The sequence below is a fragment of the Cetorhinus maximus genome, chromosome 6 (assembly GCF_964194155.1).
Source record: "Cetorhinus maximus chromosome 6, sCetMax3.hap1.1, whole genome shotgun sequence".
In the NCBI taxonomy this organism is placed as follows: Eukaryota; Metazoa; Chordata; class Chondrichthyes; order Lamniformes; family Cetorhinidae; genus Cetorhinus; species Cetorhinus maximus.
The window spans coordinates 35,414,339-35,435,524 of record NC_135884.1 but is presented as its reverse complement, the minus strand read 5'-3'; the positions used below and the strand labels follow the sequence as shown (position 1 = coordinate 35,435,524).

General features: G+C 42.0%; 2 protein-coding genes across 3 annotated transcripts in view; both read left to right on the top strand.

The window, feature by feature from the left end:
- The window catches only part of LOC144681719 (protein FAM107B-like), a 218,069-nt gene that overhangs the window by 37,252 nt on the left and 159,631 nt on the right, over positions 1-21,186 (top strand). The window lies entirely within an intron of this gene.
- Positions 8,312-9,611, top strand: LOC144681314 (transmembrane protein 25-like). The gene has a single exon (XM_078542914.1). The coding sequence runs from the start codon at positions 8,376-8,378 to the stop codon at positions 9,267-9,269; it is 894 nt and encodes a 297-aa protein (XP_078399040.1). The 5' UTR covers positions 8,312-8,375; the 3' UTR covers positions 9,270-9,611.

Below are 21,186 nucleotides of genomic sequence, written 5' to 3'. Positions count from 1 at the left end.
TTGCGAAAATCGCTCATTCCAGAATCATTCTAGTAAATCTCTTCTGCAACCTCTCAAGGGGATATGTGTGGTGGTTAGAACTGAACGTAACTCTAGGTGTGGCCTAACCAGAGCTTTGTAAAGATTCAGAAAAGCTGCAGGAATTTTGCCCAAATGCTTGTGGCTTCAAGAAGGACACCAGCGTTTGTTTTTATGGTCCTCCCATTGAATCCGACAGTGGAGGCATTGCTGATAGAATTTCTCTAGTGCTCTGATGTGTCGCTGATACACAGTCCAGGTCTCACTGCAGTACAGGAGTGGGATGACAACAGCTACTCTGTACATGTAGTGATTATGGTTTTATTTAGTGTGCAATGTACCTTATAGAATAATATTTGTTAGGCAAGATCACATGATCTGTAGTAACCAATAGGAAAGTAGCGCGGGCTACCTCAGCAGTCAGCGTAGAGTTAGAGTTGGAGTTGAAAGCACATATGTAGTTGCTGCTGAGTAGAAGTGCCTGCAGATCAACTCTATCATTAATAGCACAACTCAGCCACCCTACAACAAACTGGCGACGAGGATGGGATAAAGCAGGATTGAACAGAAGAAATCAGGTTAGAAAGAAATCGGCACTGTACCTCACCCAGTGATTGTAAGTAACAAGGTCCATTAGAATTGAAGAAATTATCCCCTCTCAAAATGCCACAGTTTGGGAGAATTGATCCTTTTGAACCAGCCACAGATGATTGGTCACAACACATAGAACATCTCACTTTTTTTTTTCAAGCAAGTGAGATTATGGGGGAAGCGAAGAGGTGAATGATCCTCTTGAATACTTGTGGGAGCAAAAACCTACAGCCTGATTCAAAGTTTGACGCACCCATTGCCCCTGATTTGAAAATTTTTGATGAATTGGTGGATCTCGTGAAGGGTCATTTTCAACCAAAGCCCTCAGTCACGATGCAGAGGTTCAGGTTTATTTCGTGAAATAGAGCCCCAGGTGAGGCAATTGCATGCTACGTGGCAAATTTTAAGTAGTTAATGGAATGTTGTGAGTTCGGTACGACTCTGAATGATATGCTCAGGGATGGTTTAGTGTGTGGTGTGAAAGAGGACACTATTCAGAAAAGATTATTGTTCAAAGTGAATCTGGATTTCAAGAATGCGCAAGAGATAGCACTGGCCATGGAAAACGCAGCAACAGATTCAAAAGCAATACAGGATGTGCAAAATGGCGCCATCCTCCACATCGGGTGGGAAACCTCAGCCGAAAAAGGCACAAAAAAGCGAGACTCCGCCGAGAAGCGGGAAATGGCCCCCGCTACCTGAAGAATAAAGAAAAATAACTTAGCAGGGAAATTGAAGAATAATTTTAATCGAGGCGGAAACAATCAGTCTTTTAGCGATTGGCAGTTTAAAAAATAGAATGCTGCTATTATCATAGAAATGGAAATATGATGAGGCAATGTAAGCAAAGATTCAAGCAGGCTTGTAAACAAAAGAAGAAGCTCAATGAAATCTACAGTGTAGAAGAGTCTGAAACAACAAATTCAGACATTTACTTATTGTTTAATCTGAAAGTTGGAAAGACAGAACCAATATTTGTCACAGTGAAAGTAAATGGCAAACCTGTTAGAATGGAAGTGGGCACAGGAGCTTCCACTACAGTAACTGGGGAACATACCTTCAGATATCTGAATAATGATGAACTTCAATTAAGTTTGGAAGAAACAGCCGTCAAGTTAAAAACATATACAGGTGAAGACGTTCAAGTAAAAGGCATAAACAGAGTCACTGTCCATTATGGAAGCCAATCGGCAAAGCTATCAGTGTTAGTATTGAGAAGCAGAGGACCAAGCCTCCTGGAGCGAAATTGGCTAAGGGAACTCGACCTTGATTGGCCATTGAGATCCCAAAAGGAAGCTGGAAGCATTCCTGTTCTAAAAAAGGAGTGTGTAAGGACTCAACAACCTGAAGAAATGCAGGCTGTCTTAGGCCAAAACCTGGAAGAACAGCAGAAGAAACTCGAAGAGACCCTGCTTGATGACAAAGTTCAAGACGAGGTGAGCAACCTTCACAGGGAAAAAGAAAACCTGTTGAAAGACCTTCACACATGACAAGATCCCCTCAGGTCAAAGTTTGTACCTCTGGAAAAATATGATGAGAAACAGGAAGAATTCAGCACTTCTCTGAATAAACTGAAGAATGAGTTGGCAGAGAAGACACAACAATGTTCAATTTTCCAGGAGGCAGCAAACAAATACAAAAAAGAGATGGAAAAGCTGAAGAATCAGCTAGATGAACCAAAGAGGCTTTGGAAGCAAAAGTCACAGAATTTTCCAAGAAGCAGACAGATAATGAAATTTTGGGAGACTCATCCACAGAGCTCAAATAAGTTGAGCCTACATCTGAGAGAAGTCTGGCCAACAGTGAAGTCAAAAAGAAGGCCGAGATTAAAGCCTGTGCTAGAAAAAAAAGTGCACATTCCAGGCGAGGAAGGTAATCTATTTGGGTCACTGGGTAGATTCACAGGGCCTCCATCCATTTGAGGAGAAAGTGAGAGCCATAAGAGAGGCACTTGCGTCAAAGAACGTCTCAGAGCTCAAATCATTCCTAGGAATGATCAACTATTATGGGCAGTTCTTACCCAATTTGTCTACAGTGCTGGCCCCCCTGTATTCTCTACTCAAAAAGGACGATCGTTGGTCTTGGGAGGCACACCAGAAAGAAGCTTTCATAAAGGTAAAACAATTGTTGCACTCGTCCAATCTATTAGTGCATTATGACCAGACGAAAAATTGGTGCTGACATGTGATGCATCTCCCTATGGAGCAGAAGCAATGCTCTCTCATCGGATGGATGATGGCCCAGGACAGCCAATAGGTTACGCACCAAGAACGTTCACTACACCGGAAAAGGGATACTTGCAGATAGAAAAAGAAGGCCTGTCCATCATCCTTGGTGTCAAAGGATTTCATCAGAACGTACATGGCCGCCATTTTACAATTGTTTCAGACCATAAACCATTGCTAGGATTGTTTAGTGAGGACAAGGCTCTACCACCCATAGACGTAGCAGAATACAATGATGGGCCTTAATTCTGGCAGCATATGAATACACTTCCGTACAGAGGCCTGGCAATCAGATCACAAATACCGATGTCCTTAGTCGTTTGCCTTTACAAGAAAATGATGAGCACATCCCAGTTCCACAGGAACTTGTTTTACTGTTAAATTTCTTAGACTCCTCGCTGGTGTGTGCTGGACAGATCAGAGGCTGGACAAGTTGGGACCCAGTCCTATCTCAAGTATGAGAACCAGCGCTACATAGTTGGTCACAGGAGCCCATATCTAATGAAATGAAACCATTCTTCAACAGAAGACATAAAATAACCAGGCAGGATGGCATTTATTGTGGGGCGCACGAGTGATAGTTCCTCCAAAGGGAAGGGAATGACTTTTAATTGAACTGCACAGTGCCTATCCAGGAATTTCCCGAATGAAGACCCTAGCACGCAGCTATCCATGGTGGCCTTGGATGGATGGTGAAGTAGAGAGTTTAGTAAAGCACTATGTGCAATGTCAGCAACTGCAAAAGTTGCCAGTGACAGCTCCGTTACACCCATGGGAGTGGTCAGGTAGATCCTAAATGCAGTTACACATTGTTCCCAGGAAAGGTCCAACATAGTCAATGTTTCTGCTCATTGCTGATGCCCATTCAAAATGGTTGGACGTATATGAGGTGAAGTCACCAACGTCGGCCACTACAATTGAGAAATTACGTCAGAGTTTTGCCATTCACAGACCACCAGAGTAGTCATTTCCAATAATGGCACAGCATTTAGGAGTGCTGAGTTTCAACGGTTTATCAGTTTCAACGGTATCACTCATGTGTCACCCTTCCTCAAATGGACTGGCCAAAAGGGCGGTTCAAACATTCAAGGCAGGCATGAAAAAGCTAACAGGTGATTCCTTGGCAACCAAGCTAGCACGCTTTCTTTTTTATTACAGGACTACCCCTCACACAACAACAGGTGTCACACCTGCGGAGTTATTGTTGAAACGCCATCTCAGGACGAGGTTGAGCTTAATAATGCCGAATTTAGAGAGGAAGGTGGAAAGGAGTAAGGGAAGCCAGAAAACTAGACACGACTGGCATAGTCGCAAGAGGAAATTTACTGTGGGAGAGACAGTATACATGAAAAATTTCGGGGAAGGACCAAAGTGGTTACTGGGTGAAATAAGTGCAGTGACGTGGAGGTGGAAGACCGGATCATCTGTAAACATGTGGACTGTTTAAGAAAGAGAGAGACAAATCACCGAGAGACAAATCACCAAGATTTGGCTCCACCAGTGATCATGACCAAGCCTGCATTCCCTGTTGAGGATACTCAACCCAGGGCTGACATGTTTGATTTTCCTGTAAGAGTTGAGGATACAGAGCTGCAAGTGCCCACCGAAGCACCTGATGTTCAGGCAACTCCAGAAAAGGAGGTTCCTGACATAGAATCTGAGGTTGTGGAGCTGTGACACCCGGAAACCACCTGAAATACTGAACTTATAAATCCCTTACCCAGTGTAAATATTATATTCTTTTGAAAAATATGTACTTGTAAATATAAAATGTATAGCTGAGTTAAAGGGGGAGGAATGTGGTAATTATGGTTTTATATAGTGTGCAATGTACCTTTAATAATAATACTTGTTAGGCAAGATCATATGATCTGTGGTAACCAATAGGAGAGTAGCGCAGGTTACCTCAGCAGTCAGTGTAGAGTTAGAGTTGGAGTTGAAAGCACAAATGTAGTTGCTGCTAAGCATACTGTAAATAAACTTAATGTTTCCACCCAAGAAGCGTCTGCAGGTCAACTCTATCATTAATAATACAACTTGGCCACCCTACAACAGTACACTAGTTTTGTTGACTTGTGGAGGTCTTTGTTGTCAAACAGTCACTGCCGTAGTTTGTAGAAGGCTGAGCTGGCAGAGCTGATCCAGTGTTGGATCTCTTCGTTAATGGGTGGCCTTTTGAGAGAGGTGGCTACCAAGGTATGGGAAATGCTCAACATATTCCAGAATGTCTCCATCAAAATAAATGAAAGGTGGAATATTTGGCCGACCAGGTGTGGGGTGATACATGAATTTTGTTTAGGCAACAGACCAAATTTCCTGTATGCAGAATTGAAGAGATCGAGAGTGACTTGCAAACCTGGTGTAGAGTGGGCAACAACACTTTGATGGACTGGACACTGTGTCCGGATGGCGCAAAAGCCTCCAGATTCAATGAGAGAATTGTCGAACAAATGCTCCTGTCCTTCTGGTAGCCAGCTCCACAAGCTTTCAGGTATAACTCCTGCAAAATCAAGCTCAATGGGCTGGACACTATATCTGGATGGTTGAAAATCAACTTCCCTGCCAGGTCTTGTTTCCTCAATTGTCAAATTGCCAGCTTTCCAGGGGAGGGCAAACAAACTGCTTCAAAGACACTCTGAAGCTCCCCTTGAAGCACAGCAGAGTTGACATTAATTACTGGAAGGAACTTGCTACCAATCGTTCAAAATGGTGACAACTTGTCAATCAAGCTGCGTCACACTTTGACTCACAACCTCTCAATGATGACGCAGAGCGGTGGCAGAGAAGGAGTGAAAAGGAATCAAATCCTGCACTCCAGATCCCACTACCTCATCGTACGTCTTGCCTCATGTGTTTAATGATCTGTGGAGCAAGAATTGGCCTGTTCAGTCACATGAAGACCCATGACAGAAACTCGCGACCCAGAGTAGATATCAATCCTTGAAGCGAGAGGCAGCGAATGAAAGGTTCAGCATAACTTCCCTGCTTTTGTACTGAATACCTTTACTTACGTATCCCAAAATCACTTATGTTTTGCTAACTACTCTCTCAATAGGTCCTGCCACCTTCAAAGCACATGGACCGCAAGATCCCTCTTTCCTGAACTCTATAGGCCTGCGTCATGAAGTCTACATTGCCTTGCCCTGCACCCACTTCACCACCCACCACGACCCCCACCCCCGCCCTGCACATTGATGTTAAACTGATCAGCCTGTAGTTACTAGGAATGTCCTTACACCCTTACTTGAGCAAGGGTGTCAAATTTGCCACTTTCAAATCCTCTGAAGACTGAAAGATTATGTCCCTTGATAGCACTGTCAACAATACTGTCCATCAATATACTGAAGATTGAGAACAGGCAGATAAAGTGTTAATTGGCTAGACTGTATTTCTCCTGCTTTTTGTGGATACAACATACCTAGGCAATTTTCCACATTGTCGGGTAGATGCCAGTGTTGTAGCTATACTGGAACAGCTTGCCTGAGGGCACATCTAGTTCTGCAGCCAAGTCTTCAGCACTACAACCAGGATGTTGTCATAGCCCAGGGCCTTTGCTGTATCCAGTAAATATTTATCTTAACAATTTAATTCCAATCTGAAAAGGTATTATCTAAAGTCTTGAACTTGAGAAATACAGAAATTGAACGGAAATACCGAAGCTCAAATCCGAATGAACTGGCCAGAATCTTACTGGAATAAATGCACACATTCTTTCCATTCTTCATATGAAGCAACTGAAATTCATTGAAGGCTAAACAGATTAATTGAGATGAGAAATTTCATGCTTTAATGATAGCAATAAAATTGATTTCATCAAATAGATAATAAAATAAAGAACAAATGATTTGCCTCTTCAGGTAATAAAATCAATTAGCCTCAGAGCCATGTAGTTTGAATACAGTGCAACAAACATTCCAGTATTCTGATATTATTACAGTCAACATTATAGAATTAGAATCATGGGCCAGGATTTTATGGCCCCTCCCATCCAGCAGGATATTACAGTCCTGCCAACCTGAATGAAGATTTAAATGGCATCTGCTGGGGGAGAGGCAAGCCATGGCGGGGCCATAAAATCCTGGCCATGGATAAAGTACAGGATAAATAGAATAGAATGGAAGACTTTGAAAACTAGACTGTACAATAAGTCCGCACTGAAAATTGTAGTTGTATTCCTGAAAATCATGACTTTAAGTGAAACAACTGTAAGTGAATCATAGGTTCCCGATGTTAAAACCTGAGTTAGGTTCTTTTGGACATTTCTCACCCAGAAAAACCAATGTACAAGATGAAATACTATCCTGTACATGTGCATTCCTTGCTGAAATAACTTGCAAATTAAATAAATCACTAAATATAAAAGAAATACTGTATAAATTCAAATTAGATAGCACTCACTCTGGTGAGTGTTAGGCAGTCCCTTGGGATCGAGGATGACTTGCTTCCACTCTGGTTCAATGGATTCTGAGATGGCTGATAAGCCCAATGCGCGATCTGCAGATTCTGCCACATGTTGGGCAGGTATTGCTTGGAGGGTCAATTAGATGAGTTGTTTGGAAGATTTTGCATCCTCCCCACAACCTTGGCTTCACCTCTGCATGTTCCCAACCAAGTCTCTGTGTGTCCAGTGCTTTCCTGAATGAACGTTCTCCCATTTTGGTCAGTCACCATGAGTCAGTGGGGACGTTTGATCTCTTCAGGGATGCTTTGAGGGCATCCCTGAAGTATTTCAGTGGAGGTGGCTTTGATTGATTAGCTGGACTCTCTCACTGGCTTTAAAATGGCCTCTCGGCCTCACCTGCTGCAGAGTTGAACAAAGGCCAGACCTGTGCTCCAAAATTACTCAGAAAATTGCAGAATCAAGCTCCTGAACAGTAAGTACTGCACCATGTATTTTTCAACCAAACAAGCCCCGAGACAAGGAAAGCAATTTTACCTGTGTCGTGTAGTGAATGCTATTCCTCTCCCTCAAGACTTTAAAATGGCCTCTCTGCCTCACCTGATGCAAAGCTCCACATACATGAGGCATACTTGGGGCCTCAAAATTAGTATCACCTTGCAGAGTCAAGAAATGGGCCTTTTCTTCACAGAAATGAACAGCTCAGGCTTCAACTTCTTCCTTTCAAAAAAAACCCTGTTTTTTTGGATATTCTTCTTGGCAAAGTTTGTTTCAGAGTTTTTGAAAGAAAAATCACGAACCCTTCAAATGCAATCGAACACATCAAATTCAAGTTAGAATGGCACCCGACATCAAACCAATGCAAAACACCAATGTGAAACGATTGCGACATCACATAACAGCGAAATTACACAAAACATCACAGAGCAATGGCGACGATGCAAAACAATGTAAAATCAGAACTGAACACGTAAATCAGGAATTCCGACCCTAAAAGCTGCATGACTTTAAAACGAAGCGACTTTCAGAGGGGCAACTAAGAAAACGCTACCAAAGAATTTACCTGCAGGATGGAGGGCTGAAAGTCAGTGCCCATTGTTACCTGGTACCTGAATGGCAAAAAACAGTTGAGTAACCAGACCATGCTGATCCCCAACTCCAGCGAGACTAACAACCAGAGCTTCAGCAACTTTGTGATTACCACCCACAGGAAGGACAAGGAACTCAACTGCTCAGCTACTGACCCTGTAACCGGGAAAACCCAGAACGCCAGTGTGATCCTCAATGTGCAGTTCAAACCTGAAGTTATTCGGATGGATACTGAGTACAAGGAACGCAATGATTCGGGACTGTTCCTTGTCCTGTTTGTCTTGGTACAGGCGAACCCTCCTGCCACCATTACCTGGGTTGATGAAAGTGGCCATGTAATTGTGAACACCTCCAATTTCATGATCCTGGACACCAAGAGCTACCCTTGGTTGACCAATCACACTGTCCACGTGCAGTTGTCCAGCCTGGCCAAGAACTATTCCTTCACTGCTGGCAATGAGTTTGGTGTGACCAACTCCTCCATTTCTTTACCAGGTTTTCTGCATTCACATGTTGAAGTGCCTGTTTTGGTGATCCTTCTTGGGGGAGTTCTCAGGCTCCTCACCATCCTGCTCCTGAATGTTATTGTGTTGTGTGCTGTATACCGGAGGAAGAAGGAAAGAGCAGATTTAAAACCCAGCTCTGACTCAGTAGTTCACAGCGAATCCACAAATGTTAAATGCGAAGACACACAGATTCCGAGGGAGAACATCTCCCTCCAGTCAAACCTGCAACTGAATCAGAATCAGGGCATCAATGATCTGAACCTACCCTCCGCGGAGGCTAATGGAGCATCGAGGCATAGGTCTGAAAACCAGGCAGCTTGCGATGACCTGTCGGATCAGGAGAACTTTGCTGCCGCGGACCACAGAGAATTTGTTCGATTCCCGACATATGGATATATCTACAAAGTCTCCAGTATGAGCAGTGATGAGATCTGGCTTTAAACGCATTCCCCCTTTGCTCAGGTTTTCAACAGAAGAACTGGCCCCGTGAATGTGGGGGTTCAGCTCCCAAACCAAGAGTGAGGTCTAACCCACTGGACACACCCCCCAGTTCCCCTGTCACCGCGATTCATCCACCTGGGGTCTGCTGTGGCCTTTGACTGAAACAGCAAGTTAATGATTGATTAAAGCACAAGACAGCTCCCCTATGGCACAGTTGAACCATTCCAGCCATTCACTAAAGAAATGATAAACAGGTTGGGCTAAACAGTTTTTCTGTCCCATTTTGAGGAATCATACAGCACAGAAGGAGGCCATTTTCAGTGCATGTCTCAAATTGTGAAAAGAGATTAAAGCAGGAGCATGCTGTATTCACTGAATCAGAGAATGTAACGGGGGAAACAGGAGATGTGTTCAAAATTTTGACAGGATTTCAGAGAGGAGATAGTGCAAGAATATTTCGACTGGTAAATGAATAGGCAACAGGATGGCGTAAATTTGGGATTTGTACCAGAAGGAAAACAGGGAGATTAGTAACAGACTTTTCATATGTCTTAGAGCATGGAATACATTACCACCGATAATTATTGAAGTTAAAATGCAATATTTAAGAAGGAATTGGAAAAACACAGAGAAATATTAAAGGTGCAGAGAAATAGGATCCCAGTAGGTGGCTTTGATGTGGAGCAAGTGCTGGCAAAGGCACAATGAGTGATAAAGCTTCCTTTAGTGTTGAAATTTCTGTGTGGGTGAGATACGATGCAATAACTGACTGATAGAATGTCAAAGGAATTCTGCCACAATGCAGTATTTCAGAGAAACCTATGTCCACGGTAACAGCACAGTAAATTACAAGTGCACCACAAAGTCAGATAATAGCACTGAGAACATGATTTTGTTCAGACGTTATGGTTATTTGCTCTGCAGCCTTATTAGCATGATTTGCTGTGGGGAAATTATCACCTCAGGACTCATAATGACTGCAATGAACTGCAAATAATGTAACCTCTGGGCTATAATTTTGAGTAAGAGTGTATTTATATGCAGTCAATAAGCTTGTAGTGAGTTCAAGTATCAAGATGGCGAGGTGAAATTATTAATATTGATCATACAAATCAGTCCATCTTTGGGAGGAATGTACTGTACTTTTTAATTGCACCCAGAATAATAATTATTAAACTCTTCTTGTGGTTGATTAAAACTAAAATATAGCCTACTGCACAGTATTGTCCTGCATCCTGGTAAATTGCCACACAAGGAAACGCTCATTAATGCCCTCCAATTAGAAAAGAAAACTACAAATGCCAGGAACCTGAAAGAAACACACAAAAAGCTGGACACATTAAAGCAGGGCCATCTGCGTTAGAAGACACGTTCATATTTCAGGTGGAACTCTTCATATTTCAGTTCCGATTAATGATTACACCCAAAACATCAACTTGTCTTTTCTCTCTCATAGATGTGAACATATTTCCTATGTGTCTCCAGAACTGTCTCACTCATACCACTCATTTGTCAATGTCGTAAAGCATTAGTCTGCTTTTGTGAACATTCTGTATCAGTGGCATCAGTGCATGCTGACAGCTACCACTGACACAAAAAGGAAATAAAACTATCTGAATTACCATGAAACAGCTGCAGTATCTAATGACAGGCAAGCTGAAGAACACAATATAGAAGGAAAATGGGGAGAACTTAAATTTTAAAATGCTCAGAATGTGAGTTCAATATTAATCTAACCATGGGATTTAACTAATGTTCATAAACCTGACAGTTAGAGCTCAGCTTTATAACTCACCATTTAACTGTCTTAGCACAGATGGAAATCTGGAGGATAACTTTTTTTCTGGAGCTATGGCAGTCCTTTAACAGTGTAAAAGGCTATAACTCAGTTTGTACCTATTGACATCAGTTCTGATTAATGATTCATTTATGAACTATTACAAGTCTTCACTATTGCTCCTCAGATAGTGGAAATTCTCCTATGTGTGCTTTGAAGAGCCAATATGACTTTGGCCTGGATTTTGCTATGGATGATAAAGTTACAACCCAGCTTATGATTTTCTATTGCTAGCACCAGGTAAGCACATTTCTATCCAGAGACTAATGCTGGCCCCAATGAGGGACAACATGGAATATTTGGGTGATTAAATTTCCTGTGCCTCGTATGGTCGTTATTTTCTGCTCTGTCATGCCCTGCATGGAAGGCAGTTTTTATTTGGAGGGGAGGATGATTTACCCAATAACTCTGGAGCAGATACTTCAGTTGTGATGGTAAGGCTGATGACAGTATTTGAAAAAGACATAATTAGTATTACAGTTCCAAAGATTCCCAGAACCTCACAGCACCTCACAGTGCTATGGTCAGAATGATTCAGCAGGAAAGAGAGATTTATAGGATATATTTTTACCAGTGCAACTGCAGGCACTTGGTGAATGTGTTCACCTACTCTTCTGCACAGATACTTCGGATGAGTGCCACTCTTCCTGCCAATCATGTGTATAAACTTTTCAACTGACACATTAGAAGCTTCAGACAGTTTCAAATGGAGAACTTTCAGTAATTGCTTAAGAGAGACCATATTAAGGATAAATGACAAACCAACTTCAACTTGTACATTACCTGTCATGTGCTTGAGTCATTTCAAAGCACTTTGCAGCTAATGTGCACAAACAGAGCAGGCAATTCGCACTCACCAATGTTCCACAAACAACAATATAAATGCCAAGATCATCTAGTTTAATGGTGTTGGTTGCAGCGTTGGTCTGGACACAGAGAGAAAACTCATCTACTCTCTCGTGCCATACAACCTTTGACATCCATTTGAACAGACAGGCAGCCTTAGTTTATAATCTCACTTGATAATTCAGACCTCCTCTCAGTCCCACACTGAAATGCCAGCCTTGATTCTATGCTCAAGACCTGTAATAAAGCTTGATACCATAGACTTATGATTTAGAGATGAGAGTGGTATCATTTCAACAAGCTGACACTCCATTTCATTAAGATATAAAGTCATATGTATGGGACCCTTGTATCAGCAATAGCTCCCAACTTTTGAAATTAGATGTATGAGTACAAGGCAGCCAATCACAGCAGCCATTTAAGACAGAGGATGTTGTGGACCTCTGGAGATAATGGGGCCTACACGAGATTACTCTGTTGCTGGCTCCTCCATCACCACATTGGTATTTTCAGCTTTACTAACATTTTTCTGGTTTGTGTTCTGAGATAAGGTGAAATGTATAATTGTCGGCTTCCTCCGAAGGCATTCTGCCATTTTTCAGTAAAAACTTATCCTGTTCTCATCAAAATAGGCACATGATGGCAAATTGTGTATATCATTAGGTATACAATATTATCCAAATCTAAGAAAATGGGCTCAAACCCATTCAGAGAAGATCAAAATCCAGACTTCCAGATTTGAAGTTTATGAATATTAAATATTTTGTCATACTAGTCTAAAACTTGCCTCAGGGGACTGCGGTGTTAAAACTTTCACAGTTGTGGTGTTTTGTCATCTGTGTCTATTTTCAAACCTTTACTAAAGCTAATTATATGCATCCAACACTTGATGGAATATTTTTACTACCAACATTAGCTGCAATTCCTAGAAGCTCAACACATCAGAAGGAGAGTCGTTTCTAGCACAGACCTATATGCATCACACTTCAGGTATCAATTTGGCTGTTGCAATTACCAATCATTATGCATTATATTTGCAGTTGATTAATTCAAACTTCATATTCTTCAAACAGCAACAACAAATCACAATCAAACAGATATGGAATCTCACTACCTTAAGTGGGTAAATAAACATCCATTTCAAAACAGCTAATAATGAACCAACCAATCAATACTGAATGCTCAGCAAAAGCAACCAATAAAATAAAAAGGGTAGTCAAATCACTTTTTAAATCCTTATGGGTTTCACCTTGGGCTCACACTCAACTGAGAAATTTAACTGTGGAGTGAGGTTAGAAATACAGCATAAGCTAAACTTACCCACATAATAGCATTCAGTATGTTTGAAGTTCCCCTAACTATATTTCCTTTACTAATTCTCCTTCCCAGGTTTGATACTTGGGGCTTCCCTAAACTATCAATGCCAGTGAAGATATTCAATTATTTATGGAGATGTGCCTGTAGGGTGAGACAAATTTTAAATGGAAGTGGGAGTTTTGAATGCAACAAGTGGAGTATAGGAGCCAGTGGCCATCAGTGAGGATAGCGAAGGTGAGTGAGCGAGTTTTGGTGGAGAATAACTTGTGAAGTGAACTAAGGAAATCATGTAAGTTCAATGGGGAGGTGGTTTAACTGATGGGTAATTGAAAGGTAAAAGAGACAAGCACAAATCCCATTGGAGAGAATAACAGAACATCTTCAAGGTAGGCATTCCTGGAATAGAAGTGGCATTGAGTGATGTGATTTGATGATAAAGCAACTGTCTGAAATATTGTGACCGGGTGTGAAAGAGAATACTTCCAGATGGTCATGTGTCAGTCCAGTGGTATACAAATGATAGCGTTGACAGACATTTTTTAATTATTTGTGTCCTGTTAAAGAAGCAGCTTTGTCATTTACAGTAATGTACACTCAATAAAAAAAGTATTTTAAAATTTTACTTAAAGTATGTTATATCCAATAGGGAACCAGCTGTATAATTAGGCATAATCCTACTAAAGTAAGGTAGTGTTAGAGTTCTTAGCACGTGAAATGCAACCAATTAAATAGTTCCTTAAGAGGCCTGTATAGAAATAAATAATTTTTCAAGAAACAAGGACCTACTGCTTTTGAAATATTACCATTTAATATTCTGTTTTATTCATCCTCCTATTCCACCAGTGTCATCATTCTATTAGCTACTGTTCTCATAAGCACCTTCTGATTGCCTTCCATCAATGCAGCTTCACAGATCCTGATTCGCTCTTCCACAAATATTAACACCAACACCAAAATCAAACCATAAACCTTTACTCCAACAAGTTGATATAATGGGCTGGACTTAATGCAGCCTTTGACGGTGAGAAACATGGCAGCCGGCACCCCTGAGGCTCCGCGTCAGCCTTGGGGTGGCAAAACCTCCCCCGACTAAGCCAGAGGATGGATGGGGCTGACAGGGGATTCCCAGCTGCTGCCAGTGGGGTGCCAGTCAGGCTCATTAATGAGCCAACTGATACCCATTATCCCTGAGCTCATTTCAGTTTAGTGTTGGCTCAGTGATTAAATGGGTGCTGCACGGTTTTCCCAGACCCTCGAAAGGCCACCCAGCAAACACAGTCGGGCTTGCCAATGGTCTCCCAGGGTAGGGGGCATCCCTCTTTGCCTGATCGAAGGACGGAGCATTGGAAAGGGAGGGGGGCACTGAAACCACCCCTCTGCCCTTGTATCTGACCATCTGTTCCCCCATCCCACGAGCTCCACCCCATAATTCCCATCACACCTTTATTCATTTTTGGCCAGGGGTCCAATGATGATCCTGGGCCTCTGGTGGGTGCATTGGTGCCAGCTACCTCCAACCCCACTGGCATTGGCATCAATAAGCTGCTGCTGGCCTCTGATTGGCGAGCTCAATCACAGGGAAGGCCCAACAGTGGACACTTGATTCTGTTGGGCCTCCGCCATAGAACTGACAGTTCCCTGCCATTTCTCTGACCATTGGGCAAGACCCTCACTGGCCTGACAGAATCCTGGCCAATATTGCTGTCTGATTATGCATCACTCTTGCGCAAATGCTTAGTTGCCTGTCTCATGTATTCAGGCGCCTATTTGAATGCCCCTAGTGTATGCCCAGGGGCTATAGCTTGCGAGGTGGAAGATTTCTGAGCTTCAACTGAGGACCCTTGAGACCTTTGCAGTGTTGGGCAACATCAAGTAGCTCTGGGTCTTAAGAGCCAGGCTACAAACAGCAACCTCTCATTATAAAAAGGGGCAGTCTGGGCCAGCTGTCTATGTGGCACTGACAAGGGCACTGAGTAGGTGGTGGGAAGCAGGTATACTGTCACCTTAAGAGAGAACAACAGGAGCATCAACCGTGGATCCAAGGCCACTCCCTTGCGGAGCTGTGCCTCAGCACCTCTATGGCACAGAGGACAGAGTGCAGGAGTGATGTGACACTGTGGACACTGACTTTAACACCCGGGGTCAAGATAGCAGCAAATTCCAATTCCTTTCCTTAATCACACATCTCTCCTTGAAAAATAATAAGCTGTGTGCTGCCTCGCCTCTGTGAGCTGGCTTGTTGAGCTTATTTTCTGTATTTTGAGACATCCTAAGGTTGTGGAAGGTGCTATAGAAATGCAAGTCTTTTTATTTTCTCTTTTCAGGTAACTTCTAACTGCAAAAATTAACGTCCTACATTTTAGTATCAAGATTGGGATCTCAGCACAATAACTTAAGGTTCTTTATTTCAAATCTGACTGTCCAGATTTCTACATTCCCAGATGCTGGAAGACATGAGCTCCATATCCTTCTCCATTCTGGGATTTGCCAGTAGCCCAATTGAATGAACCAATTACCCTCCTCTTACAAGAGTTTGGTGTCAGATGACACCTCATGCTGTGCTCATGGCTGGTTGGCCAGTGTGGATCAGATTGGTGCCAACGGCACAGGCTTCAATCCTTGTTCTGGTTGGGGTGGATTTGGGACCTGCCTCCTTGCCCTACCAGTGGTGGAGGTTGTGGCGGTGTGGGTTGGACCTGTCTTCAGGCAGAGAACTGAAGATGAGGAAGTAATGAACACTCCTGCACTATTACGCTAATCGGAGAATTATCTTTTCTGTCCAAGGTAATTTGCTGCACTTCAACTGAACAACAAATCCAACATTAGTATTATGTCATCAGGATTTGTTAAAGCTTTAGGTTGTTATGATCCTTAGCCAGACCCCCATGTTGTTGGTAAGATCCGATTAGGGACCAATAACATTTTGTTTAAAGCAGACAAAGTTTGAGATTTAAGACATTTGCTCAGTGAAGAAAGCCACAAGATTCCACGGGTTTTGAACAAACAAAATTAAGCTTTATTTTCCAAAGTCAGAAAGATAAAACAATTTACAATATCTGTCTTATATTCTAACATTCACGGTTAATATGAGGTACATGTGAATTAACAAGCAAGTTGTAATTGAACACACCACATTGCTAAATAAGTGACAGATGGAACCAAAACACATTCCACAGATTTACAACAACTCACCCAGATGTCAGTAACACTGAGTCAATAATCTCACTGAAACTTTCTCTCTCACGAGGGATTCCAGTCTTTACCTTCGAAGATCTCGCCTTGGAATCCTCACCAAAAGTTGCTCCAACTCAAACAGCATCAACAAAGGCCCACCTCCCAGGGTTTCAACCTTGTCTCCCAAGGTTCCATTTCCCTGGATTCCTGAGTATGCTCCTAAGCAGCAGCTCACAAGCACGACTTCAGATTTTTGGCCATACTGAGCAGAACACTGGTGCTCCAAACTGTATGCTGCAATGGCCTGCAGCATACAGTTACCAACATTTGGCTACCTTTTCCACTTAAAGTCTGTCCCCTGCAGCCTTTTCCCATTTGGAGCCTGTTTCTCTGCTCCTTTTTCCCAAATGTAATTGGGATCTGTTTTTGTCCCCTAACTGGGACTGCCTTATGGGACCTCTCCCTGTCCCCTCTCCCCTTTTTGGGACCTCTCCCTGACCCTTCTCCCTTTGGGACCTCTCCCTGTCCCCTGCCTAGGACACTTGCTGGCAATGGTACTTCGCAGCCGATCACCTGACCCAGGTTTTCGCACCTTTTTTTCCCCTTTCTCTTAATGCGGAGGCGTGCTGAGCCTGTCCTGGGCCCAAAGAACTTAAAGATGCAGATCTGCTGAATTGCGCATGTGCAGCCTGCTCCCAGGCGGCACAAGTGTAGGAAGCCTGAGGTTTGTCGGGACTTGGAGTTCCCGACCTCTGCGCTCAACACTAATGTAAGAAGGAAAATTCATGACTTTGAAGGTTTCTTTACAATGGCCTTACACTTTTTTCACAAACACTTAACTTCATAAACTTCCAACAAATAGCTTTTTACATACAATACAGATAACCCTTTTCATTTTGTTGCACAACTACACTTATAAATTTACAAAGGTTTAACCAAAGAAAAAGCATTAGCAGATTGAAACATCAGAGAATTATCATAACCCAGAACCTGCCTTTTCTCCTACACCCTTTTTTTAAATTCTGAATAGAACACCAACAATAAGATGGGTTTTGGCCATAGACTTTGCATGGTCAACAAAGGTAGTGAAGATACATTAAGGGTAAAATTTTTAGCTCAGCAGGCAGGCGCGCGCCCAACCCACTCGAGCATAAAATGATGCGCGTTGACGTCGGGCAAGCGTCCTGATGTCAATGCGCAGTTGCGCAATATTTCGTTCGGTGAGCGCGCGCCAGAATCAGCAGCGCGCCTGCCAACACTTAAAAAGCCTGTTAAGGCCATTAAATTATTAATTAAATAGAGTTTTTTGCTGCCTATCCAACCTAACGGTTGGCGGACAGGCAAAAAGGTCAAGCGGCCTTTCATGGACGGAATGAGGTGTCCTAAAGCAAATAAAAATAAAATAAAAATTTTAAACTTAATAACATTCCCTGCTCATGTGACAGAATCGCATGAGGGGACATGTTTCATTACATTTTTATTTTCTTTATTATTTTGTTTTATATCTCTTCATCTCCCTGAGGCAGAGATTATGAAGCGTGCACTCATGCGCATGCACGAAGTTTGCGCTAGCCCCGCTCGCCTTCCCCCACCCGCACAGGTGCTGCCGCTCACGTTTCACGCTGGACAGGCCTTAATTGGCCCGCCAGCATGAAATCGCAGTCCGACCCCGATCCCGGGCGGCGGTAAGCTTCTCAGCCCTACTGAGCCCGCCCTGAAGGTTTCTTTAGAAACATCTTGACCAGCTTGTATCTCTATTTTGTATCAGGGTTTTCAACTTTCCTGATGCGACTGCAAAGCCATATTCTGGCGGTCTTCCCCCTTCACATGCAGATGTGAATTAGTCATGCTATATACTACAAATAACTTTTGCATGGGTTTCCCAACTTTAATACAGAAGAACATGGGTTTTTCTCACTGTCTTCTCTTCTGTTAACGGAAACATGCCTTCAACGGGTCCTTTAAGTTTGCCGTAGAAGCCATGTATGTTTAATTGACAACTAGCTCTAAAATTATCTTCTTCAATCACTTCCTCCATAACAGTCTTTCTCAGTTTATTGTTTTGATCAACACAGATGAATAAACTTGCACTGAGCAGTTCACTTCTCTTTACTCAAGTGATTTTCTAGTTTATCCAAGAGATATTCAACAGTCCCCTGCACACGTTCATACTGTTCCCGGTGACGCTTGAAAAGTGGAACCTTCAAGTCCATTTCTTTTACAATTATGTCCAAGTACTCGCTTACTCTCTAATTTTTCAATTCTTTTTCAAGCTTATTAATCTTTTCATTCAGCTCAGCAGCTACTTTGATGAGTTCAGTCGTCTTTATTTCAAAGTTATTTGCGGAACCTTTATACAAGATTAACAATTTCACGTGGGCATTCAGTTCATTTTGAAATCTTTCTTCCATGGTAACTGACTGCTCCTTAGACTTCTCCAATTCACTCGTTAGATCCTCAGTCTGTTTAAAATTTTTCTTATCTAATTTCAAAGTCTGGATTTGCTCTTCCATACGGTCCATTTCATTCTTTTTGTTCTCCAGATTGTATCAGAGTTCAAGAATCCAATTGCTCTTTTCATGGTGAAGTTCCAACAGTTCATCAGTTTTGATTTTTAATTCTGCATTCAACCAACTGTTCTGATTCATCAGCAATTCCTTTTCCTGTGGGTGACACTCAAGTGTTCTCATCAGTTCTTGTTTTTCATTAACAAACTCATTTTTTGTGCGGGAAAGTTGGTTCACTATGCTAATCAGATTTTCCTTTAATTGTTAGTTATCGGCAATGAGCTTCTCGTGTTTAATCACAGTAATTTTAGGAATTAGGTAAGATCAGCCTGATCAAGGACCTGAGGCAACACTGCCATGTAACCATCAACATTGGGCAAATCATTATCCAGTGTAAAATCCACCCCATCAATAGGTAAACTAGGAACAATTGCCAAAATAACAATACTGTTTACTCAGTCACTTCCTAAATTGTATTTACACAAGGGAACATGTTAATAAATCTCATTAATACCCCCATTAATACTTTTTCCTTTATCAAACCATCTAGAACATAAATTGTAACATTAGCCATCATCAATGATTGATCTGCATCTGCAGTGTTACTCAAAATATTAATTTGTTTACTTGTTTTGTTGGAGGAGTAAAGGAACACTTCTCCGTTTGAGCCAACATCTCTAAAACCTCTGGTAGCCTGCCTTACTAAGCCATATTCCCCTTTCTAATAGGTTCTGAGGGAACCCATTTCACTTGTACTATTTCTATGGTTTTAACACCCATTTCCTTTTTAGTATAGCCCTTCCTAAAGACTCCTTAAGTGTTCCTATTACTGCCACTAGTTTGCCATTCAGTTTCCAACAATGGGCTTTAAGATGCTCTGTCTTATGGCAGTAAAAGCATACGGGTTTCTCAACATCACGTTCAGCCTCTACATTACCACTTTTCTTGATTGGAACAGCTCTGTCTTCTCCATAAAGCTAAACTCTTTCTTGTTCCTCCAGCTTCCCTGTGGGTTGACAAATGGAAATCTGCTTCCACCTAACTGCTTGTGATATATCATACCTATCTGCCAGAACTGCTGCTTCCGAGAGCTTAGAAACCTTGTGGTCTTCCAGGTGTGACCTAATTGCTATTGGGATGCCATTTTGAAATTCTTGTAGTATCATTAGCTCCCTTACATTCTCAAAATCTTATTCTAACTTTGGGGATCGAAACCACTGATCCTACAACATTCCTTTCTCCCTAGCAAATTCCACAAATGTTTCATTCAGTCTTCTGTTTAAAGCCCAAAGTTTCAATTGATATGCTTCAGGGACAAGCTCGAAACCATTAATTACCACAGTTTTAACTTACTCATAATCTGAAGATTGTTTTTCTGAAAGGTTAGAATACACATCCATAGCCTTCCTGATCAAAACACCGCAAAATAAGAGCCCAAGTGCCTTTTGACCACTTTAGCATTGTAGCCACCTTTTCAAGCAAGATAAACTATCTTTCAACTTTGTCTTCCATGAATTTAGGCAATAGGCAAAGATTTTTGTTATATCAAAACTTGGAATGGGGCTCGCTTCCTCATCTGAACTATTAGACTCTCTATCACCCTATAACCTAAGCTGTTCCCTGGCCAGCTCATGAGGTCTGATTTCTTTCTCTTTTTGAAACTTGAGCTCAAGCTTTCATATCCCCATTTCTTTCGCACTTTCTTTTTCTTTTTCATCTTTTTCCAATCTGAGCTTTTTCATTTAAATTTATTTTCCTATTTCAAGTTGTTTCATTTGCAAATGAATTCTAGCCAACTCAACTGAATTCTCTCCAACTCAATTGAATTGTTACCTGGATTAGCTTCCCCTTCTTCCAATCCCAGATGCTCTGCTATTGTCTCAATTATGTCCGCTTTCTTAGCCCCTGCTTTTAATTCTAACCCAAACTCTTCAGCTAATGTGATTGACCTAGCCTTGGTTAATTTTTGCAAGTCACTCAAGGATGAAACTTCCCTCTCTAGAAAAGTCATAGCAATTGACAAGGCCCTTCTGCTTTTCAATCAGTATAGTAAAATTCACCACAGAAATCTTATCAACCTTAGCCTCAGCAAGTACCAGCACTCTTATTTGGCTGTGTATTCGAAATCCCGGACAAGCCCCCAATTTATGTTATGATCCTTAGCCAGACCCCTATGTTGTTGGTAAGATCCGGTTTGGGGCCAATAACATTTTGTTTAAAGTAGACAAAGTTTGAG